Below are 23,076 nucleotides of genomic sequence, written 5' to 3' on the forward strand. Positions count from 1 at the left end.
CAGACTCCTATACTGAATGGTGGTTAAATGAAGCACAATGGCTAACATCTTTATTAGGGGAAATCTGGTTGCTGAAGTCAAAGTGATTGATAACTTTAGGCTTTTTCAGTCCTTGACCTATTCTCCAATGATTCCCTTCTTTTCTCCTACAGCTGTCCCAGAAAATACTTGACAAATTGGAGGACTACCAGCAAAAAGTTGATAAGGCAACACGGGATTTATTATATCGTCGGAACTTGTGATCTGGATGGTTGCCCAGCCTTTGTAACTGCTTGGTGCCTCTTAGGGCTTAAGACTTTACCCAACAGGAAACCTGTACTCCAGGCCGGTTTTTATACCTGTAAATGATGTGTACAACAGCCAAGTCTGCATTCTGCACAAGAAAGAAGGGCAGATGAGTCACAGGACCTGTGCTTGCTGGTGGTGCTAACACACAGTTTCTGGTTTTCAACCTTGGTCTCAGACAGCTGCTTTTGTATATGATTCACAAGCTTTTTTAGAGTTTATATTTTTTTAAACTACCGAAGACATTCTTTATCTGCAAATTAAAACCCACCTACACTTTCCAAAACAGCTGATGGTTGTTGGTTCGTTGTAGCTGACCACCAAAAGCAGTCACTGCAAATCCTTTCATTCTTCCCTATCACTTTTTGTATTTCAGTGGAATTATTTTGGTCCAGAACTGACATGTATTTTCTGTATTGCAAACAGAGGCTAATGATTTTACATACCCTTTTCATTATTTATCGTGGAGTTTTTTTATGATCTTCAATAAAGTATTAAGTAATTTGCCTAGATTAAGCCTAACGTGATGACCAGCTGTTAAGGAAGATATCTTTTTTTTTTTTTTAAAGGAAGATATCTTGAATCTGGTTCTGAGGCTACAGTGGAATAAACTCTTAGCTAAGAAAAAATTGAAAATTTATCATCTGTAAAAGTAATAGATTTTCAAAGTAAGTTCCATTAACCTCTATGATTTATGATAATCAAGCCGGACTTGATCATACAGGCAGTCTAATAATGTATTGGACCAAAATATAAACTTTCCTGGTCAGATTCAGAGGCATTCATGGCTACAAATTTGGGGGGGGATGTGAAAAAATAAACTCTTGAATTTTATTCTGTATATTAAAATTTATCTTTTAAGGAAACCATCTGTATAGTACTTGCTTGTATGCCCTTTGATCTTTCTTGAGTTTTTCATAAGCATTTAATTTTTATGTCAATACCATATTTACATTATATATTTTAAATAACAATGTGAGTTTCCCTGTGGTACTATTATTGGTAGATATTGCGGTATGTGACTCTTTTTTCACATTATCTCTGCCATGATTAATGCGAAGTGTTTGATGCAATTAGGGGCTGCAAGAGGTCTTGCCTTTCCAGCTCCATAAACTTGTGGCTTCCAACTGTAGCAAGAAATATATTTTGACCTGTATACACATATATAACCAAGAGAAGGCTTTCACAAAATATGTATCCTCACTTGATATGTTTTCATGAGTGACTAATGGATGATAACCTACAACCTGAAAAATTTCAAACCTTGTTGTAGCCATTTCTGAAAGATAAGAAGTAGCTCAAGACTGGCCCTGTTGCAGAAAGCTGTTCATTTGCATTGTTGCTCAAAGCAGTGGTTTCCATGGTGGCAGTTCATAAGACACTGACCAGCTTTTCCTGTCCTCACTGTTTTGGTTCAAGACCTAGAACTCATGCTGGAGCCAGCCCAGCTCTTCTGTCAATTTTCTTCTACCTTCCTCACTTTGAAATCCAACCAGAACAGAAAGAAGGTGCCCACATTCTTTCACTTCACTTTTCTCATCACTCTGAGTCCGCAGTTTTGTTTTCTGGACCATGTGATGTATTAATAGCACCGTCTTTCCTCGTGTTTTCCAACTCTGGCAATTTTCTGATTACAAATTGTTATTAAAAGGGGTCCCGGGCTTCCCTGGTGGCGCAGTGGTTGAGAATCCGCCTGCCAATGCAGGGGACACGGGTTCGAGTCCTGGTCTGGGAAGATCCCACATGCCGCGGAGCAACTAGGCCCGTGAGCCACAATTACTGAGCCTGCGCGTCTGGAGCCTGTGCTCCGCAACAGGAGAGGCCGCGATGGTGAGAGGCCCGCGCACCGCGATGAAGAGTGGCCCCCGCTCGCCACAACTGGAGAAAAGCCCTCGCACAGCAACGAAGACCCAACACAGCCAAAAATAAATAAATAAATAAATAATAAATAAAGGGGTCCCTTCTTTTTTAGGGCTTAACTACCATTAAATAAAGGTGTGACTCTTGGAGGAAAACTTCATAGTTCTTAAATAATCTAGCATAATGTAACTCGTAAGGTTACACCTTTCCAGCCTGTGACAGTAAAAGTAGGTACCATTTCTGTTAATAACAGAATTTATGGCACACGGAGTTTCATTCTGACCATTCTTACCAAGTTTATTGCTATGATTTTTGTGATCTAAGAAAGCTCATCTGTTCTACAGAGCCGCCCATCAGTGAACACATCCTAGGTAACAGAATTAACCTAATTTACCTCAACCTGATAATACTTTTTTTTTCTACTAGAACACAGTATATATTATAGAAAATTCTAATATTTCTTTTAATCTTCACAGCTCTTTCCAATTTTGTACCTAAAAACAAAGATAGTCCTGCATTATTTTTTAATATAATCAGCTCATCATTAACCCTAAGCCACAAGAATATACCTTTCTGTGTCTGCACAGAACTCCAACATCAAAAGACATTTATTGTTCAAATGACCTATGCCCGTTTCTAGAGACTAAAAGTAGGTATTTCTTCCAGTAAATGAGGCTTCATGGTTTAAATGAACTTCCGTGAAACACACAAGGTCAAATAATGTGGTGTAATAAAGAGTATATCTGGTCTTCTTCCCCTATTCCTGGCATACAGGTTATAGAACCCTTGTAGTTTCCTGAGTGAAAGAAGTCTTTGTTATGCCAATAAGGTGACTCTTGGCAGGGAGGCCCTTAGATAGCTTCAGGATAGGGCTAGTCCCTAGGAAGACCCACTCTGTGATGGTGAATATAGGGTTAGAACTTTGGGCCAGAAGGACAGGGCAGGGGGCTTGAGATTGAGTTCAGTCACAGTCACAGTGGCCAGTGAGTCAATCAACCATGCCTATGTAACCAAGTCCCAGTAAGAACTGGACACCAAGGCTGAATAGAGCTTCCTGGTTGGAGAACACATTAATGTGTTGGGAGGGTGACATGATGACTCCACAGAGAGACGGCATGGGAGCTCTGTGCTCCCTCCCACACCTCACCTTGTATCTTTTTTTTTTTTTTTTAATAAATTTATTTATTTATTTATTTTTGGCTGTGTTGGATCTTTGTTTCTGTGCGAGGGCTTTCTCTAGTTGTGGCAAGCGGGGGCCATTCTTCATCGCGGTGCGCAGGCCTTTCACTGTCGCAGCCTCTCGTTGCGGGGCACAGGCTCCAGATGCGCAGGCTCAGTAGTTGTGGCGCATGGGCTTAGTTGCTCCGCGGCATGTGGGATCTTCCCAGACCAGGGCTCGAACCCATGTCCCCTGCATTGGCAGGCAGATTCTCAACCACTGCGCCACCAGGGAAGCCCTCTTTTTTTTTTTTTAATAAATATTTATTTGGCTGCACCAGGTCTTAGTTGTGGCATGTGGGATCCTCATTGCCGCATTCAGGATCTTTTAGTTGCAGCATGTGGGATCCAGCTCCCTGACCAGATTGAACCTGCGCCCCCTGCATTGGGAACACAGAGTCCCAACCACTGGACCACCAGGGAAGTCCCTCACCTTGTGTCCTTTATAATAAAACTGGAATCAGAAGTATAGTGCTTTCCTGAGTTCTGGGAATGCTTCTAGAGAATTAAAAAATGTGAGGAGGTCATGGGAACCCCTGATATTATAGCCAGAAAAAAGTGTGAGTGGCATGGGGACCTCATGTGGAGCTGGCTTCTGTAGTAAGGGCAGTCCTGTGTGGGACTTAGCCCTTAAACCTGATGTTAACTCCTGGGGGTTATCCTCAGAATTGAATTGATCAAAGTACACCCAGTTGGCAGTGAGACAATAAATGACTGTTGACCTAAAAAAAAATATACTGCCAGTTATTTCTCCAGCAAAGATAGATTTATTCAGAACCATCAGACAATTGCAATCCAGGGTCTTGCAACCATGGCATGCCATATGCAAGGCCCCCCAGGGCAAGGGAAGGAGCCGGGGAAGTTGGGAGAGCTATAGTAAACAAAGCACATGGCTTTTCATTGGCTGAGTCCTTGCCAGGAAAGAAGAGTTTTCTTCCTATTGAGCTCTGCTATCATCCCAGGGCATGAGAGCTCCCAGTCCTAGTCTCCCAAGACTATTTAATTGAGGTTTCTTTTTTTTTTTTTTTTTTGATTTATTTATTTTTGGCTGCGTTGGGTTTTCGTTGCTGCACACCGGCTTTCTCTAGTTGCGGCGAGCGGGGGCTACTCTTCTCTTCGTTGCGGTGTGCGTGCTTCTTATTGCGGTGGCTTCTCGTTGCAGAGCACGGGCTCTAGGCGCACGGGCTTCAGTAGTTGTGGCACTCAGGCTCAGTAGTTGTGGCTCGCGGGCTCTAGAGCACAGGCTCAGTAGTTGTGGAGCACGGGCTTAGTTGCTCCGCAGCATGTGGGATCTTCCCAGTCCAGGGCTCGAACCCGTGTCCCCTGCATTGGCAGGTGGATTCTTAACCACTGTGCCACCAGGGAAGTCCGAGGTTTCTGTTTATTAATTTTTTACATGATAAAATTTAGATGAATTAACACACACAACCATAAAACTTCATTCTACACTGCTGAAGCTGGGACTTCTGTGGACAGTCTTCCTCTGCAGCATACCTCATGTTGAAGTTCCAAAAGCCAGAGCTTTAATATGGATTAGGAAGGTTGGCTTTTGAAATCAACATCAAATACAGAGTAAAGACATCGCCCACCAGTTGTGATTATAACTAAATATATTTGAAAATGCATGTTTATTTAAATGATTGTTCTTCCCAGGTTTCACTTGTCAAATGTAAGCTCTGATCATTTGATTTTACTAAAGCAACATTATCACCACAACCAAAACATCCTCAGTAATTCCAGAGCTGTTTAGGTCCCTGGCAATCAAAGAGCAGGCCTAATTTTTCTTTAAAGGGAGTGACTGACCATGTTTACTCACTCTGTTTGGAGATATAGTCAAACTTTCCTGTAAAACGCCAGATAATAAGTAGTTTAGGTTTTGTAGTCTACACAGGTCTCTGTCACATATTCTTTTTTTTTAATTGATTAATTTATTTATTGAAGTATAGTTGATTTACAATGTTGTGTTAATTACCGCTACACAGCAAAGTGATTCAGTTATACATATATATATACATATATACATATACACATTCTTTTTTTATATTCTTTACCATCATGGTTTATCACAGGGTTTTTGTTTTTTTTTTGGCTGTATTGGATCTTCGTTGCAGTGCGCAGCCTTCTCATTGGCAGTGGCTTCTCTTGTTACGGAGTACAGGCTCTAGGTGCAAGGGCTTCAGTAGTTGCAGCACATGGGCTCAGTAGTTGCAGCACGCCGTCCCCAGAGCACACGGGCTTCAGTAGTTGCAGCATGTGGGCTCAGTAGCCGTGGCACACGGGCTTAGTTGCTCCGCGGCATGTGGGATCTTCCCGGACCAGGGCTTGAACCCGTGTCCCCTGCGTTGGCAGGTGGATTCTTAATCACTGCGCCACCAGGGCAGTCCTCTGTCACACATTCTTTTTTGTTTTGTTTTGTTTGTTCAACCTTTTAAAAGGTAGGCCTGGGATTTCCCCAGCGGTCCAGTGGTTAAGACGCCATGCTTCCACTACAGGGGGCGTGGGTTCAATCCCTGGTTGGGGGAAGTGGGGGAAGTAAGATCCCACATGCCATGCAGCACAGCCAAAAAAAATTTTTTTTCTAGTAAATAAATGAAAAGCAGGCGTAATTTAGCCATGATTTGTCCATTCTTGGTTCAGATCCTGATACCTTCTCTGAGGCCAAAAACAGCAAAACATGTCTCTAAAGCCAGTGGTTCTCAACCCTGGCTAAGCATTAAAAATAAAGAGCTTTTTAAAATAAAATTGATATGAGCCCTGCATTCTCACCCCTGATTCAGATTCTTATATTGCTTTAATTCCCTCCAGATGGTTCTCTAAACAGCGGAGGTCGAGAACCCTGGCTACAAACGTTAACAGCTACCTCCAGAAATGTAAATTTCCCCCAAGGAAAACAGCCTTTCACATTTCTATGCATTGTGGTTTAGCTCATAATCTCAACTTGTTTACAGTCAGTTTTATAATAGGATCTGGACTTTCATGTAAACAAAATGCTCATTAGTAGTAATAATAGCTACTATAGAATAATTGCTTATTTTGTTCCTGGCTGCATTGCAAAGAGCTGAAAACTATGATGTAATTTAAACTTCACAACAACTCTATGGATACTGTCACTAACATTTTACAGTTGCAGAAACAAGTTTAGGGATGTTAAGAAACTTGTCATAGGGCTTCCCTGGTGGCACAGTGGTTAAGAATCCGCCTGCCAATGCAGGGGACACGGGTTTGAGCCCTGGTCCGGGAAGATTCCACATGCCGCGGAGCAACTAAGCCCGTGCACCACAACTACTGAGCCTGTGCTCTAGAGCCCGCGAGCCACAACTACTGAGCCCGCACGCCTAGAGCCCATGCTCTGCAACAAGAGAAGCCACCGCAATGAGAAGCCCGCGCACCACAGCAAGAGTAGCCCCCGCTCACAACTAGAGAAAGCCCGCGCACAGCAACGAAGACCCAACACAGCCAAAAATAAATAAATAAAATAAATAAATTTGTTTTAAAAAAAGAAGAAACTTGTCATAGCAATCACATCTGGAAGGTGCTGGAGTTGAGTTTTGAATCCAGATGTTTGGCTTCAAAACTCCTATGTACAACTACTGTATTTCAACGCTTCTTTTAATAAATAAATCAGAAAAAAAGAAAGAGAGAAAGAAATCATTGGTGACAGCTTCAAAACGGCATATTCTCCCCTGATTCTAGCTGTTAATTTTTCAGAAGTCTTGGGAGTCTAATCTCAAAACACTCTAATCCAGATATTCCTCCCATAGGTGAGAAAAGGAAAGAACTCTTGCTACTTATTTCTAGTTTGTATATATTCATGCACTATATTCTTTCAAAAATTGAGTGCTTGTGTTCCAGAAAGTGCACTTCAATACTGGAAACAAAACAGACAAGTCACTGCTTTCATGGCTTTTGCACTCAGCAACCAATTTAAGGGTTCATCTATAAATGAGGAATATGATCTATAAATTAGGAATAATGATATCTACACTGTAAAGTTGTGAGAATCAAATGCAATTCTACATATAAAGTCCTTAGACAGTATCTGACACATAGTAAGTGGTCAATAAATGTTACGTATTATTAGCATGCTCTAGCAAGAACTTAGTGAGCGCTGGGAATATAAAAATATATTCCACTGGGGACCTCCCTGGCTTTCCAGTGGTTAAGACTCTGAGCTTCCAATGTAGGGGGTGTGGGTTCAATCCCTGGTGAGAGGCGCGGCCAAAAATATACCACTGGATTTCTTAAACTCAATTTAGAAGTGGGAGACGAGTATCAACGGTAAGTGAAGTTGCTAGGGAGGGGCTCAGCATTGAGATAAAAGGTTCAGAGATGTTATGCTGCAATGGGTCTTGAGGAAGGAAAAGTAATTTTGCCACGCGATGCCGTAGTTTTTCCAACTAGTGTGAAGGAATAAAGGTGAGAGAACTGCTCCGAGTGGCTGGCTCCAGAATGGGACAGGGGAGAGAAGAGTGCTAAAGGAAGATAAATCGATTAAAGCGGCCACGTTGGGAAGGCTCCTGTAACCCATCACAATTTAGGCTCTACCCTCGTATGCACTACGTCTAGTGATATTTTTCCACCTGATAAGCCACACGATGAGACGTCATCTTTGTGCCCCAAGAAAAAATTCACAAAACCATAAAAGACCTACTATTCTACCTAATGTTCAATGTTATACCCAAAGTAAGCCACAATAATCAGGGCGAAACTTGGGGAAGGGCCTGGAAAGCAGCACAGCTTCCTAGGTGACAAACGACAAGAAACACACAGGCAAGAACGGGTACAAAATGGAGGACAAGACGGTAGAAAAAAAGACTCCGCAAAAACCGCATGGGTGGAGCCTGACGTAATTGGAAGCAAGTCTAAACTAACATCCTTCCGTACTATTGGCTTGACTCTGACCCTTTTTCCTTGTCCATTGGCTATCGGGTTCTTCAATGTGTCAAAACAGCCAATCGCCTAGCCCCGTAGGTAAAGTCCTCCCTGCGCCCCTGGGGGAGGAGCCAGAAGAGTGTACGGGGTCCAAGGCGCTTGCGCGGGCGCGCGCTCCGCCGGTTAAAAGCGGATCCTTCTAGGAGGCGGTGTCGCAGTGTATGAATATTGATTACGCAGCGCCGCGCCGAACGCCCGCCCCTCTCGGTTGCCCGACGCTTGCAGCTCGCGCTCGGGCTCGCGATGGGGAAGAAGTCCCGGGCGGTACCCGGCCGTAGGCCCATCCTGCAGCTCTCTCCGCCAGGTCCGCGGAGCAGCACGCCGGGCCGGGACCCGGAGCCGGAACCCGACACCGAGCCGGACTCGACGGCGGCGGCGGCGGCGCCCAGCCAGCCAGCCCCTGTGGCGCCGCCGACGACGACCGCGGTCACTGCCGCCGCAGCGCCGGACGACTCACCTTCAGAAGGTAAGCGTGCGCGAGGAGCCGCGGCGCTTAGGTGGGGCGTCCGAAACTCGAGCTCGGGGCTCGCGGCCTAGGCCTCGCGGGCGAGTCCTAGGAGGAAGAGAAACCCGGGCGGGCGGTGTCCGCATCCGAGGCCTGTTGCGTGTGGCCTGCGGTGAGGACGGCTGTGAGCCCAAGGCTGCGGAAGGGGCGGCGGAGCCGTGTGCGCCCGGCCGGAGCCGACCCAGAGGCGCCATCTCTGGTGCAGGGATTGGCCCGGGCGCCCAGTCTGCTCAACGTCTATTCTTGGCTTTGAATAACTTACGGGGTAAATGTGAGAGTATGCGTTTTCGCGTCCTAGGCTTGGTGACAGTGGAACCTGCCGTTTTCTACACGGCATCGGCTTTTCCTTTTCGTTTTTGTTGAAACTGAGAGAGACCCTTTAGAAGTGAGCATACCATTTTTATTATGCCAGCTAAAGTGTAAGTAACCCCTAGTTGGCAGGTTTTCCAAAAAATCCCTGGAGAGGTGGTGCTTGTGGGTTCCCAAGTACTTGTGTTTATCCCCAGAATGGTACTTGGGTTAAGATTAACCGGACTGTGCTATACTGCAGGGGCCAGACGCCGGAAAAGCCCCATTTCAGGTGTTAAAAAAAAATCACGTTGGGTGGCTCTTGCGAAAAAAAAAATGCTCTAGTTGTGCTTTTTGTAAAAGCCTTCTGGTAGCCTGGAGAAGATTTATTCTGTGTGTGTGTGTGTGTGTGTGTTTTAACTTTGGATTATTTCAGATGTAATTTTTATATACGGTGTTTAAATTCTTAATGTTAAAGCCACTAGGCAAATGGAAGATTCTAGTTATACTTGTTTTCTTGTCTCCCAGTTATTTGGGTCAGTGATGAGTTACAGCTACCCTGTTTTTAAATTGATGAAATCTAGACTTGAGAAGTCACAGATTGTTTTGTCACCTGTATAGTTTTTTCTGTGTTCCATCGTCTGACTAGTTTTCTTTTGTTCGCTTTTTAAAATCCAGATGAACAGGAGGTGGTGGTGGAGGTTCCTAGAGTTCAGAATCCTCCCAAACCAGTCATGACCGCCAGGCCCACTGCCGTTAAAGCAACAGGTATAGTTTTTTTTTTTCATCTTTTCTACATTAGGATCAAATTGTGTTTGTATATAGTGTTTTGATGAATGTTTCAGTGTTGCTAATTTATATTCCTCCCATAAAATGGAAATTTTAAATCTTTGTGAGGGCTTGTTGGTATATATACTTTAACCAATGTAAAGAAAATTTTATTTATTTATTTATGGCTGTGTTGGGTCTTCGTTGCTGCACACGGGCTCTCTCTAGTTGCGGCGAGCGGGGGCTCCTCTTCGTTGTGGTGCACAGGCTTCTCACTGCGGTGCCTTCTCTTGTTGTGGAGCACGGGCTCTAGGCACATGGGCTTCGGTAGTTGTGGCACGTGAGCTCAGTAGTTGTAGCGCCTGGGCTCTAGGGCACAGGCTCAGTAGTTGTGGCGCACGGGCTTAGTTGCTCCGCGGCATGTGGGATCTTCCCAGACCGGGACTCGAACCCATGTCCCCTGCATTGGCAGGCAGATTCTTAACCACTGCGCTACCAGGGAAGTCCCTTAACCAATGTAAAATTTGCTGCTCCCTTTTCTCTGTACCCAAATTACTTTGTACTTCTTTTTCTACTGATGCTATTTTGTAACTAGTTTACTAGCTCTCCACTATCTTGGCATTCTTTAGGGACACCAACAGTGTCTTTTCATTATGTTACTTCTTTAACACACAGCTTTGATTGGTACCTAGCAAATGTTTGTGCAGCTGAAAATTGCTCTTATTGAATGTTTTTTAAGCATGAAGGAATATTTGCAGTGATGGTTTTGTAGACAAACCTGGGTTCAAATCACCACTCTAGCATTCATACTAAGACCTCAGGACATCATTTATCTGTAAAATAGATCTTACAGCCCTAAGTTATTTTGATGATTAAATTGAAAAATATATGTAAGTTTCTAACACAGCAAGTGCCAAGAATGTTAGTTTTCTCTACCATTTATGTATCTTGAAAGATTAAAATATGTTTTGATACTAAATATTCTATAATTGATAGTAATTTTATTCTTCTGAATTTGCAGGACTTTTTGTATTATGTGACACCTGAAATAATAGATGCTTGTTGCCCCCTGCCCCCTATTTGCCACTTAAAAAAAAAGTGTGGGTTAGAAAAGGTAAAACCACGTTGTGAGAGCAATTTCAGAACTAGGAAATACCATTTTGTATTTGTAAACTACATATATTATTTCATTTGGGTCTTCTAAGAGTCATATGCGATGGGTAGAATTTAAATGTTCTACGAGAAATTTCCTTGGTTGCAATGTCAGTCAGCACTTCAGACCTTTATGTGCCTTGTGAACAGACATGTTTTCATTCTGTTCAGCTTCATCCTGCAACATAAGAATATATCAACTTTATTCATTTCTTACCTACTAGTTGGTATAACGCATAGGAAAAAGTTTAACAAAAACAAAAGGGAAGCAATTTTCCATTATTATTTGCATGACTTTGTGAAACAGTAGATACTCAAGAATTGATTTTTTTTTTAATTTTTATTTATTTATTTATTTATTGGCTGTGTTGGGTCTTCGTTTCTGTGCGAGGGCTTTCTCCAGTTGCGGCGAGCGGGGGCCACTCTTCATCGTGGTGCGCGGGCCTCCCACCATCGCGGCCTCTCTTGTTGTGGAGCACAGGCTCCAGACGCGCAGGCTCAGCAGTTGTGGCTCACAGGCTTAGTTGCTCCGCGGCATGTGGGATCTTCCCAGACCAGGGCTCGAACCCGTGTCCCCTGCATTAGCAGGCAGACTCTCAACCACTGCGCCACCAGGGAAGCCCAAGAATTGATATATTTTTTTAAAGATGATTTTAGTTAAAGAATTTACTTTTATCACTATAAACATGCTGAATTTCTTTGCACAAAAATGAAATTTAAATTTTAAGTTATTAAAGTATGCTTTTATAATATAGTAGAGAAGCTTATCTAGTATTTTTATGCTAATAAATATTATGGTAAATGCATGTGAAATTATCTAAGGGAAAATTTAGAATAAGTTCTGTTAAATTAGGCCAACAGACTACCATGATAGTCAACAGTATTTAAGCATCTTCTAGAAAAGGGTGTTGAGTGTGGTTCCGTAGAGGCGTGTCAGACGCCTGTGAATCCCCTGAAATCGCACACTCGTGTGTGTCTTCCTGAGAGAAGGTCCACAGCTGTTATCATTTTGATTGTTAATAGCTTTCGATGACCAAAAGTTAAAAATCACTGTTCAGTGTTATGAGGAAATAATAGAGTTTCTAAGGGGCATAAGGCACAGTTACTGTTTGAAGCTTATCAGGAAAGTAAAGTATATATCTAAGAAATAAATAATTTACTGCCCGATATCATTAGTTAATTTGCAAATTGCGTGACACTGTCCATTAGAGGTAAGCATATTGAGGTTTTAGGAGTCAGTACTCCTCAAAAAAGACTGCTAAGGACTGTGGCTCTGAAGAATGGCCTTGTTTCCTCTGGCTTCAAGTAGCAACAGCTTCTCAGTAGTAGTCTAGAAGCCTGGTCCTGTGAGGCTTTTGGCTTTCTAAGATTATGCAATTTTGTATAGTATTGTGAGATTTTTTTTTTTTAGTGTTATTCTAAATGCATGCCTGTTTTTATTAATGTATAGACTAAATTTTCAGAGATGTAATTAGAACTTACTCATTTCGTGACTTGATTTTATCTTTTATTCCTTTAAAGTTACCTTTTGTCCCCTTAACATTATTTTATGTAATCCCATAATGGTCTGATTAATCATAAAGTGATAGTGCATCTGGCGCTATGCTGTAATTTGCTTTTCCAGTCCCCTGTTTGAGAGCATTTGAGTTGTTTACAGTTTTTGGTTATTTAAATGAGGCTCCTAAAAGCTTTGTGCAAAAAAATTTTTGTAATTATTTCTTAGGGTTATATTTTCAGAGGTGAGATTATCTAGCTATAAGAAACTTGGAGAGTTTTGTAGTTCTTGGTATATGTTACCAGATTGTTTTTAAATATTGTATCAGTTTATGGTGTTTCTAACAATGTTAAGTATGTGTCTTCCCCCCAAATGCTGCGTTTAATTGTTTTCATTTACTTTGCTATTTAATTGTCATTATGTTATCAGGAGTTTGGAAGAGGTTTTAAGTGCGTAATATGAAAAGCTCTGAGTTGAAGAGAAAAAGACTAGGTGGAGCCTTGGCTAAACATTTTTTTTTTTAATAAATTATTTTATTTATTTATTTTTGGCTGCATTGGGTCTTCGTTGCTGCGCACGGTCTTTCTCTAGTTGAGGCGAGCGGGGGCTACTCTTCGTTGTGGTGCGCGAGCTTCTCACTGTGGTGGCTTCTCTTGTTGTGCAGCATGGGCTCTAGGCGCACAGGCTCAGTAGTTGTGGCGTACGGCCTTAGTTGCTCCACGGCATGTGGGATCTTCGTGGACCAGGGTTTGAACCTGTGTCCCCTGCATTGGCAGGCAGATTCTCAACCAGTACGCCACCAGGGAAACCCTTGGCTAAACCTGTTGCCGGAGAGACCCGCTCTGAGCCTGGGGAATTACCCCTGCTTGGGAATTTTGTAGTCAAAATTCCACACGGCTCACCTGGTTGGAACCTTTTACCAAAAGATACAGAGTTAAAGAACTAAGGCCAGTGATTATTATTGTTGCTGAACTAAGAAGGATGTTTATATAAAAATATAAATTTACCATCCTCCACCTTCCCTGAAAAACCCATCAGTGCTGAATACTAAAATGCAGATTTTTTCTGTACAGAAATGTCTTATGTAGTTCTGCCTTTATCTCTTGTTCAGAAAATGTGGAAAATTGACTGGTATGACCCCACCCCCAAAATGAGATATATTTGGTAACTGGAAAACAGAGATACTGTGAAATATCCATTTAAGAATCTTCCTAATCAGTTTAAAATAATATTTTGGATATTGATAGTGTAACAGCTTAGCTATATACTAAAAAAATAATGAAGGTGGGATTTATGTGACTAAAACAATGAATGTGAACTTTTGTATGATAAATGAAGTAATTTATGTTCATGTTTAGGTGAATCCATGAATTCATTTACAGAATTGTGACAGAGAAAACTAGGTTTTACCTCCTGATAAATCTGTTCAGTTACCAAGGCACTGAAAAATTTAGTCTTATTAATAGCTGCAAAGTCTAGCTAGACTTAAATATTTCATAGAGCTATTACAATGAAATGATATATAAAGAGGGTATATATGCTCACTTAATTGTAACATTAGAGTAGCCACAGGTGATACAAAAGGAAATGGCATAAACATTGATCAACTAGTAAAAATGTGTATAATTTCAATTTTTTTTAAGAAGGAAATTGCATTGCAGCATTACAGAGGCCATACCTAATACCATTTGAGTGGGAATTTTGGTTTTAGCTGGGTTTTTGTTGTTTTTTTGTTTTGGTTCTAGCATGTTAGGTTCTGTTTTAATTTGTCACTTCTTGTTTGAGGAAAAAAATTATTGAAAAAGAGCTTTGTTTTTCACTTTGAAAATCTCCTTGTTTCATTTACTAAACCCTAATTGGTTTACTTGTTTGAGATGGACACGTAAAACAACAAATTCAAAAATCAGGATATACTATGTGTTATTTTGACAGAGGGAGTATGAGGTTGAATAATTGAGCATATATTTTGAAAAGGATGTCAAGTTGCTATGCAGATTGATTTTATTAGCTCTAAGTGCATAGTCAATTTGTACCTCTTTTTGGTAGTTCATTGAAGACTTTTTTGAGGTGCTATAAGTAAACTAAATGGCCAAAGAATCATATTTTCTCTTGGATACTTCGTAGGACTTTTTGACATTGTTATAAATGTTGCTTACCTTTTTGTTTCCAGGAGGTCTGTGCTTACTTGGTGCATATGCTGACAGTGATGATGAAGAGAGTGATGTTTCAGAAAAACCAGCACAGTCTAAGGAAGCAAATGGAAGCCAGTCAACTGATATTGATAGTACATTGGCCAACTTCCTAGCGGTTAGTGGTGCTTTTGTTTGGGTTTTTAGTTATTGAAACCACTTTGGGATCTGAATTTCAAGTGGTTAACCTATTTGTCAATCTGTGTCTGTCTCTCCTTTCTTTTTTAGTCTCTCCCCATCTCTCTTTTTGTGACAGTTGTAAGGAGAAAAATGGGGAAGAGGAGGGTTTTGACTTGAGAAGCTGAGACTTAAGCTTGTGTGTGGGGGATTTTTTTTTTAAGCGATGGCCATTTCTCTGGCTTCCTGTGATGAATGCGTTTGTCGCGGTTTTCATTCTACAGGAGATTGATGCTATAACAGCGCCTCAGCCTGGAGCTCCTGTAGGGGCTTCTGCCCCACCTCCAACTCCACCTCGGCCAGAGCCAAAGGAGTCGACATCTGCCCTCTCTTCCACTGCCCCGAACGGGACAGACTCAACCCAGACTGCAGGGTGGCAGTATGATACTCAGTGTTCACTGGCAGGAGGTAAACTTGATCCTTTGAGTTTTAAAGAAATCTAAAGTGCAGTTCTTTTTTTTTTTTTTTTTTTTTTAAATTTTATTTATTTATTTATTTTTGGCTGCATTGGGTCTTCGTTGCTACACACGGGCTTTCTCTAGTTGCGGTGAGCGGGGGCTACTCTTTGTTGCGGTGCGTGGGCTTCTCATTGCGGTGGCTTCTCTTGCTGTGGAGCACGGGCTCTAGGCACGTGGGCTTCAGTAGTTGTGGCACACGGGCTCAGTAGTTGTGGCTCGTGGGCTCTAGAGCACAGGCTCAGTAGTTGTGGCGCACGGGCTTAGTTGCTCCGTGGCATGTGGGATCTTCCCAGACCAGGGCTCGAACCCGTGTCCGCTGCATTGGCAGGCGGATTCTTAACCACTGTGCCACCAGGGAAGTCCCTAAAGTGCAGTTCTTAAAGGTGTTCTAGGCATTGAGGTTCCCAAAGGTGAAAGCCTGTATGCTTTAGCCCCAGACTTTAGAATTCTGGCTTGTTAAATACAGTATTTAGAAAATGAGAACTGCTAGGGTATATTTTTACCTACTGAAAGATAATTGTTTGCCTTTTAATCAGTAGCAGTTTATGCTCGGTAAATAATAAAAAGCCATTATTTTAAAAAGTATTTTGGGGTTCAAAATACAGTTTTCAACTAGCAAACTGCTTTTTTAAACCATGTTTGCAAAGACGACTGAGGAGGGGGGAGTGGCCCCCCAGGGAACATTTGACAGTGCCTGGAGAGATTTTTGGCTGTCACAGCAGAGGGTGGTAATGGGTGGTGAGAAGAGGGTTTACTGCATCGGGTGGGGAGAGGCCAGGATGCTGGTGAACACTACACAGGACTGCCTCCACAACAAAGAAGTGTCCTGCCCAGTTGTTAACAGTGCTGTGTTAGGTTGTTACAGCTTTAGAGTTGACTTGAGATAGAAGGTCAGAGTTGTGCGGGAATATGTGCTTCTTAAAATTTGGTTCGTTTTCTTCTAGTTGGGATTGAGATGGGAGATTGGCAGGAGGTCTGGGATGAGAACACAGGATGCTATTATTATTGGAACACACAAACAAATGAAGTGACTTGGGAATTACCCCAGTATCTTGCCACCCAGGTGCAGGGATTACAACATTACCAGCCCAGGTAAGAATAGACTTGAAAAAGAAGTTACTAGAAGGAAATCAGAGTCTTATCTTTTGCTGATAATATTTGCCTTCTGTTTCTCTTGCTAAGTATATTTTTTTTAGTTCCGTAACAGGTGCTGAAGCTAGTTTTGTCGTAAATACAGACATGTATACTAAGGAGAAAAATATTTCAGTTTCCAGTAGTAAAAGTGCACCAGTCATAGCCAAGCGAGAAGTTAAAAAGGTCAGTGTTACAACTTACCTCATCTGCTTATTTTCACATCTAAAGAACTTGAATGTTACTCTGTCACAGGTGTATAAGCCTTCTGTTAATATTTTACAGCATAGATGTGAAACAGGATAAATTTTGTTTCTTAAAGTTTTACATAATCTGTTTCTGTTTATTATATGGCATTTATAGCAGTTACCCAGTTCAGTGGTTCTTTTGGAGCTTTAGGGTGCAGTAGAGGCTCCTTGAGTCATTGTGAAGGACATGGGAGCAGCCTAGCAGGCAGCGCTTCGGGACCCCTTCTCTGCTTCAGAATAGCTGTATTTTGGAATTCCACCTTAGTTTTTGTTTTTTTAATAAAAAGTTTGGCTACCTTAAAAACTATTACTAATAAAACTTGACCATTTTTATAACCTCATCAGTAAGAAAAGTAAGTTGTACTCTACAGAGAGAATGTGTTGAATTTTAATTTATCTTGAATTTTTGAATGGTAAGGGAGTTGTATCAAAAAATGCCTTTACAGAATAAGTTCACCTTTACAACTCTAAGAGGGAGGTAGAATAAATATCCCAGTGGAGGAGGTAGACACTTTAAATGTAATCACACATTTCATTTTAGAAATATTTCACTTTCCTCTAAGTCACCTTCACAGCATATTTGTGAACTTATCTCATCATACAGAAGAGGAAGGTGAAGATTTATCCAGTTATGTGTTGAACTGGCAAGATTCTGATCTTATTTAAATCTGCCTCTGTTTCTTACTAGTCTGCCTTTTGATGTACAGAGAATAGAAGAAAAGATATGTTTGAGTCCCACCCAGAACTGTAATACTGCCTTCCTAAAGTAGCAATGTTTCCATTATACACATGTAAAGAAAATGGTACAAACATGTACACTAATCTGATGGGAGTCGGTGGTTTTTAAGAATATCCAGTGACTGAAAATTATGGTCGTTTTTTTTTTTTTTAATAAATTTATTTATTTTTATTTTTGGCTGTGTTGGGTCTTCATTGCTGCGCGTGGGCTTTCTCTAGCCGCAGAGAGCGGGGGCTACTCTTCGTTGCGGTGCGCGGGCTTCTCATTGCAGTGGCTTCTCTTGTTGTGGAGCATGGGCTCTAGGCACGAGAGCTCAGTAGCTGTGGCTCGCGGGCTCTAGAGCGCAGGCTCAGTAGTTGTGGCGCACGGGCTTAGTTGCCCTGCGGCATGTGGGATCTTCCCAGACCAGGGGTTGAACCCGTGTCCCCTGCATTGGCAGGTGGATTCTTAACCACTGCGCCACCAGGGAAGCCCTATGGTCGTTTTTAACACGAACAATTAAATGTGCTGTATACTCAGGTGAGATTTCTTTGAAAGTCAAGCGAAATTATTTTATTTTTTACAGGAAGTAAATGAAGGAATTCAAGCTCTCTCAAATAATGAGGAGGAGAAGAAAGGGGTGGCAGCATCACTGCTTGCTCCTTTATTGCCTGAGGGAATAAAAGAGGAAGAAGAGAGATGGAGAAGAAAAGTAATTTGTAAAGAAGTAGAGCCAGTTTCAGAAGAGAAAGAAACAAGTACAACAGAAGAAGCAACAATAGTAAAGCCACAAGAAAGTCTGTTGGACGGTGTGGAAGACCCTACTCAGGAGGATCTTTGCAGTGTTGTTCAGTCTGGAGAAAGTGAAGAGGAAGAAGAACAAGATACCCTGGAGCTGGAGCTGGTTTTGGAAAGGAAAAAAGTAAGTTTTTGAAGTTTTTGTTAGATGTATTTTCTTCCTTCAGAACTGTCATACTCTGGGATTGCTGTGCTCAATTTACAGCCGTCGTTGGGATTTTGTTTTTCTTATCCTTTCATCTAGATATGCTTATGTAATAAAAACTTGAATTATGGAGTTGTAGTTCTTTGGGTCCCTGATGATGCACCAATAAAGAGTAATGTTGTTATGATTTAAGGATAGTTACAGTAAGTAATGTATCTGTGGTTTGGCTTCTTAAACAAGCATTGCGAATTCTTGATAATTTGGTTTTTAACCCAACAATTAAAGTACAAGTTGACTTCCAGTGATCAGCTGTGGCATTGTTTGTATAGTTAAGTGGACCTTATGGGAATTCCCTAGCGGTCCAGTGGCTAGAACTTGGCGCTTTCACTGCCTGGGCCTGGGTTCCATCCCTGGTCGGGGAACTAAAATTCCACAACTTCTGTGCGGCCAAAAAAAAAGAAAAGAAAAGTGGGCCTTGTGAGAAGATAACAGGAGAATTTAAGAGGAACCCATTATTTCATGTGCTTTCCTTCTAAGGTAAATGGTCCACTGGAAACTTTTCCTGATTGAGAAGTTGATTTTTACTTATTTTCTGCCCTGATTTTTCTTGGAACAGTTTTATCTACTGCTGCCTTGAGTATGAAGCAAAGTCTTAACAGGCGTTATAGCAGTAAATCACTTTGAAGCTTCTCCCTTTTGAAAAATTTGAAGCTATGGAGAGGGACCAGCGAAAGTTAAGCTTTATCCTTTGTGTACATGTATTAGAAAATTTGTTTGTGGTTCTTTAGAACCTATACCCTTTAAATCAATATTTGTTAACTGTAATCATGAATAAACATTTATTGAGTAAAAATAGAATTTGGAGTATAATGCTCAGTCCTGATGGAAAAATGTATTAAGAAATACTTCTTATCCTCAAAGGATTTAAATTCCAAAAACACATGGCTGTCATTCTTGCTACTCACACAAATAAATGTTGGTAAACAGTTAATTCCTGTTCATTGTAGGCAGAGCTGCGAGCCTTGGAGGAAGGAGATGGTAGTGTGTCAGGGTCTAGTCCGTGTTCTGATATCAGCCAGCCAGCATCTCAAGATGGAATGCGTAGACTTATGTCTAAAAGAGGAAAATGGAAGATGTTTGTTCGAGCTACCAGTCCAGAATCTACCAGCCGGAGTTCTAGCAAAACTGGACGAGAGACTCCAGAAAATGGAGAAAGTGGTAATTTGTACTTTAATTAAACTTGAGAGTTGAAAGATGTAGAGGAGAAATCCCTCTTACCCTTTTTCTGTTTTCTCTTCAGCAAATAGAAGGATATAGCCCTTTTACCCTTTTAGGGAAATGCGGGGAAGGAAACTTCTGCCTTTTCCTGCTCCACCTCTAGTGGAGCAGTAAGAATTTGAGAGGCTAGAATCCATTGGGCTGTGTATTCACTACTGATTCCGGATAACTTCTCCCTCACAAACAAAAAAATGAGATTGGGTCCCTCCCTCCCTTTTCTTTTTATCACTCACTACAGTAATTGTCGTGATAATCTGCATAAAGACCGTGGATTCTCTTTACCTCTCTATTTCCAGTTGGTAAACACGGCAGGCAAGGCCCACCTCTGGCAAACCCAGCCTCATCTTCTCTGTCTGTGTACAAGTTGTCCAGCCTTTGGTTGGGTGTGTAGATAGTCTGGTACTGTCATGAGGACCCAAGTTATCTTCAGGGTAATATAGAAGAGAACCTGCTGCATTTTTCCAGTCTGTTACCAGAACTAATTTTAATCACCAAACCTTAGTTGAGTGTACCAAGCAGAAGGTACCTTATAGGTTACGGTTTAAAAATAACAAGTAAACAAAAACACAGGTAATAAATAAATGCAAACATCCTTGAATTTTTCTTTGCAACCAACCATATAGAAGAATATGAAGTAGAATTCTAAAAATGCCCCTCCCCCCTTCATCTTTTCACTGTTTTCATGCCCTACCCTGAGGTCCATTTTCTTTACTTTTTTATCTACATATATTCTTCTAGACCTTTTCCTCTTTTTTTATATACATTGGTGGTTTTGTGTGTGTGTGTGTGTGTGTAATGTGCATATGTAATTTGATCATAGGTGAGATTAACCATATGGATTGTTAGATGACATACTTTTTCGTTTAACAAGGTCTTGAAAATTGTTTTTAACTACCTGAGTAGTATAGATGTCTTCATTTAACTCTTTCCCCATTGATGGACAGTTGTGTCCTTGTTTCACTCTTAAAAGTAATACTACATTCATATTATCCCAAAAAAGTATCAGTATTAGCCATTCAAATGTCCATCAAAAGAGTAGTGGATAAATTGTGATGTATTCTTCCAGTTGAATACTAAACAGCAGTAAAAAATGAATGACCCATTGTTATTTGCATTAACATGGATTAATGTCAGGAACAATAATGTTGAATTTAAAAAGCCACAGAAGAGTGCATATGTTAGTGCTCCATGTATATAAGTTGAAAAATAACCAGAAATATTGTGCTTAAAGATCTATCCATGATGAAAGTAGAGGCCTTTACTGACCCCATCAGGGTGTGTCTGGTGTGAACATGTTGGGGGAGGGGCACAGGGAGGTTCGAGGTGTTATTAATAGTGTTCTGTGAAGCTGGGTTGTAGTTACTTGAGTGCTCATGTTGTTTTTTAAATATATTATATGCATTAGTTAATGATACTATGCAATTATAATAATGCTGTAGTAAACATCTTGGTACATCTATCTTTATGCAGATTTTAGTACCATTATAGTGTAGATTCCCAGTGGTATATTGCTAGATCAAGGGGTATGTGCATTTTAATTTGATAGATCCTGCCTAACTGCCCTCCAAAATAATTAAGTCTTAGAGCTCTAGCAGTGCTTAAAACTGTTAAATTCTTAAAACTGCCATCAAGTGTAAGATGTCTAATATACAAGTGAACTATAAACTAGTAAGTGAGAGAGTAGAAAGATTTGGTTTTAGACAATATGAAAATGCAGAAGAAATATTAATGATTAAAAAGAACAAGGCCGTTGTATGATAAGGTTAAGTACTTAATACAAAATTCTAGGCTAATGAAAGCTGTTAAGAGTGATGTTAAAGTCACATTTCTTCTCTAGATCAAATATTAACCAGCGTTAAGAAAAGGTACTCAAATTTGTTTTTTTTGTTTTGTTTGTCTTTAGTCTGTGATCCTCCAGAGAGATTGATTTACATTGTATATGTGGATTAGTTTGGTAAGCAGGTGTTAAGCAAACATAACAAAGAGTTCATATCTTTTAGTCCATTTAAGTATGTGGTAAACGTACCTATTCTTTTTTGGAGATTCCCACTACCAGCAGACAGCACCAACCAGAAGAGTAGGTGGGTCCAATAAAGGCTGTCTACAGGTGTTAACCAGTTCAGGAAGGGAGTTATTTGGTAGTTTAATATGCTGCTCTGGTCTTGAAAGCCCTTTTTTTTTTTAATAAATTTATTTGTTTTTATTTTTTGGCTGTGTTGGGTCTTTGTTGCTGTGCGCGGGCTTTCTCTAGTTTCAGCAAGCGGGGGCTGCTCTTTGTTGCAGTGCACAGGCTTCTCGTTGCAGTGGCTTCTCTTGTTGCGGAGCACGGGCTCTAGGCACATGGGCTTCAGTAGTTGTGGCTCACAGACTCTAGAGCGCAGGCTCAGTAGTTGTGGCGCGCAGGCTTAGTTGTTCCGCGGCATGTGGGATCTTCCCGGACCAGGGCTCGAACCCGTGTCCCCTGCGTTGGCAGGCGGATTCTTAACCACTGCACCACCAGGGAAGCCCTGAAAGCCTTTTTATCAAGACCCGTTTGATAAAGAACCCTTAGATATTCCAGGTTCTAGCTTTTGTAAATAATTGAAGCCATGGTTTTCTGGAAGAGAAGATTAGAAAAGATTAATAGATGAAGGAGGAAGGGAAAGCAGAAACTTCTTGGTAATATGGTAAAACAAAGTAAATCATGTATATAGACACTTTTTTTTAATTAATTTATTTATTTATGGCTGCGTTGGGTCTTCATTTCTATGCGAGGGCTCTCTCCAGTTGTGGCAAGCGGGGGCCACTCCTCATCGCGGTGCGCGGGCCTCTCCATCGTGGCCCCTCCCGTTGCGGAGCACAGGCTCCGCAATTGTGGCCCACGGACCCAGCCGCTCCCCGGCATGCGGGATCCTCCCAGACCAGGGCCCGAACCCGTGTCCGCAGCACCGGCAGGCAGACTCCCAACCACTGCGCCACCAGGGAAGCCCAAGACACATTTTAAGAAAGGTGATTATAGGGGCTTCCCTGGTGGCGCATTGTTTAAGAATCCGCCTGCCGATGCAGGGGACACAGGTTCGAGCCCTGCTCCGGGAAGATCCCACATGCCGCGGAACAACTAAGCCCGTGTGCCACAACTACTGAGCCTGCGTGCTGCAACTACTGAAGCCCACACTCCTAGAGCTCGTGCTCCACAACAAGAGAGGCCACCACAATGAGAAGCCTGCGCACCACCACAAAGACTGGCCCCCGCTCGCCACAACCAGAGAAAGCCCGTGCGCAGCAATGAAGACCCAATGCAGTCAAAAATAAATAAATAAAATAAATTTATTTTAAGAAAAAGAAAAAGGTGATTATAAATGATTAATTTTTTTGGCTCTTTAGAGACAGTAGGTTGATAAGTCATTAGGGCTTCCTTAACATGTAAGGAGAAAACGGCAAAGGAGAGCACT

The 23,076-nt window shown here is 41.6% G+C and overlaps 2 protein-coding genes across 2 annotated transcripts in view; both read left to right on the forward strand.

Annotated features, from left to right (window-relative positions):
• The window catches only part of NUP160 (nucleoporin 160), a 61,625-nt gene extending 60,506 nt beyond the window's left edge, over positions 1-1,119 (forward strand). The window contains exon 36 of the mRNA XM_057553452.1: positions 153-1,119. Within this exon, the coding sequence (XP_057409435.1) occupies positions 153-242 (90 nt within the window). The 3' untranslated portion in view covers positions 243-1,119. The remainder of the gene's footprint in view (positions 1-152) is intronic.
• Positions 1,120-8,441: 7,322 nt separating this feature from the next.
• Positions 8,442-23,076, forward strand: part of FNBP4 (formin binding protein 4) — a 46,824-nt gene continuing 32,189 nt past the window's right edge. The window contains exons 1-8 of the mRNA XM_028166214.2: positions 8,442-8,761; positions 9,767-9,856; positions 14,674-14,810; positions 15,094-15,277; positions 16,272-16,419; positions 16,524-16,644; positions 18,011-18,346; positions 19,375-19,585. Of these exons, the coding sequence (XP_028022015.2) occupies positions 8,539-8,761; positions 9,767-9,856; positions 14,674-14,810; positions 15,094-15,277; positions 16,272-16,419; positions 16,524-16,644; positions 18,011-18,346; positions 19,375-19,585 (1,450 nt within the window). The 5' untranslated portion in view covers positions 8,442-8,538. The remainder of the gene's footprint in view (positions 8,762-9,766; positions 9,857-14,673; positions 14,811-15,093; positions 15,278-16,271; positions 16,420-16,523; positions 16,645-18,010; positions 18,347-19,374; positions 19,586-23,076) is intronic.

This window comes from Balaenoptera acutorostrata, chromosome 9 (assembly GCF_949987535.1).
Source record: "Balaenoptera acutorostrata chromosome 9, mBalAcu1.1, whole genome shotgun sequence".
Classification (NCBI taxonomy): Eukaryota; Metazoa; Chordata; class Mammalia; order Artiodactyla; family Balaenopteridae; genus Balaenoptera; species Balaenoptera acutorostrata.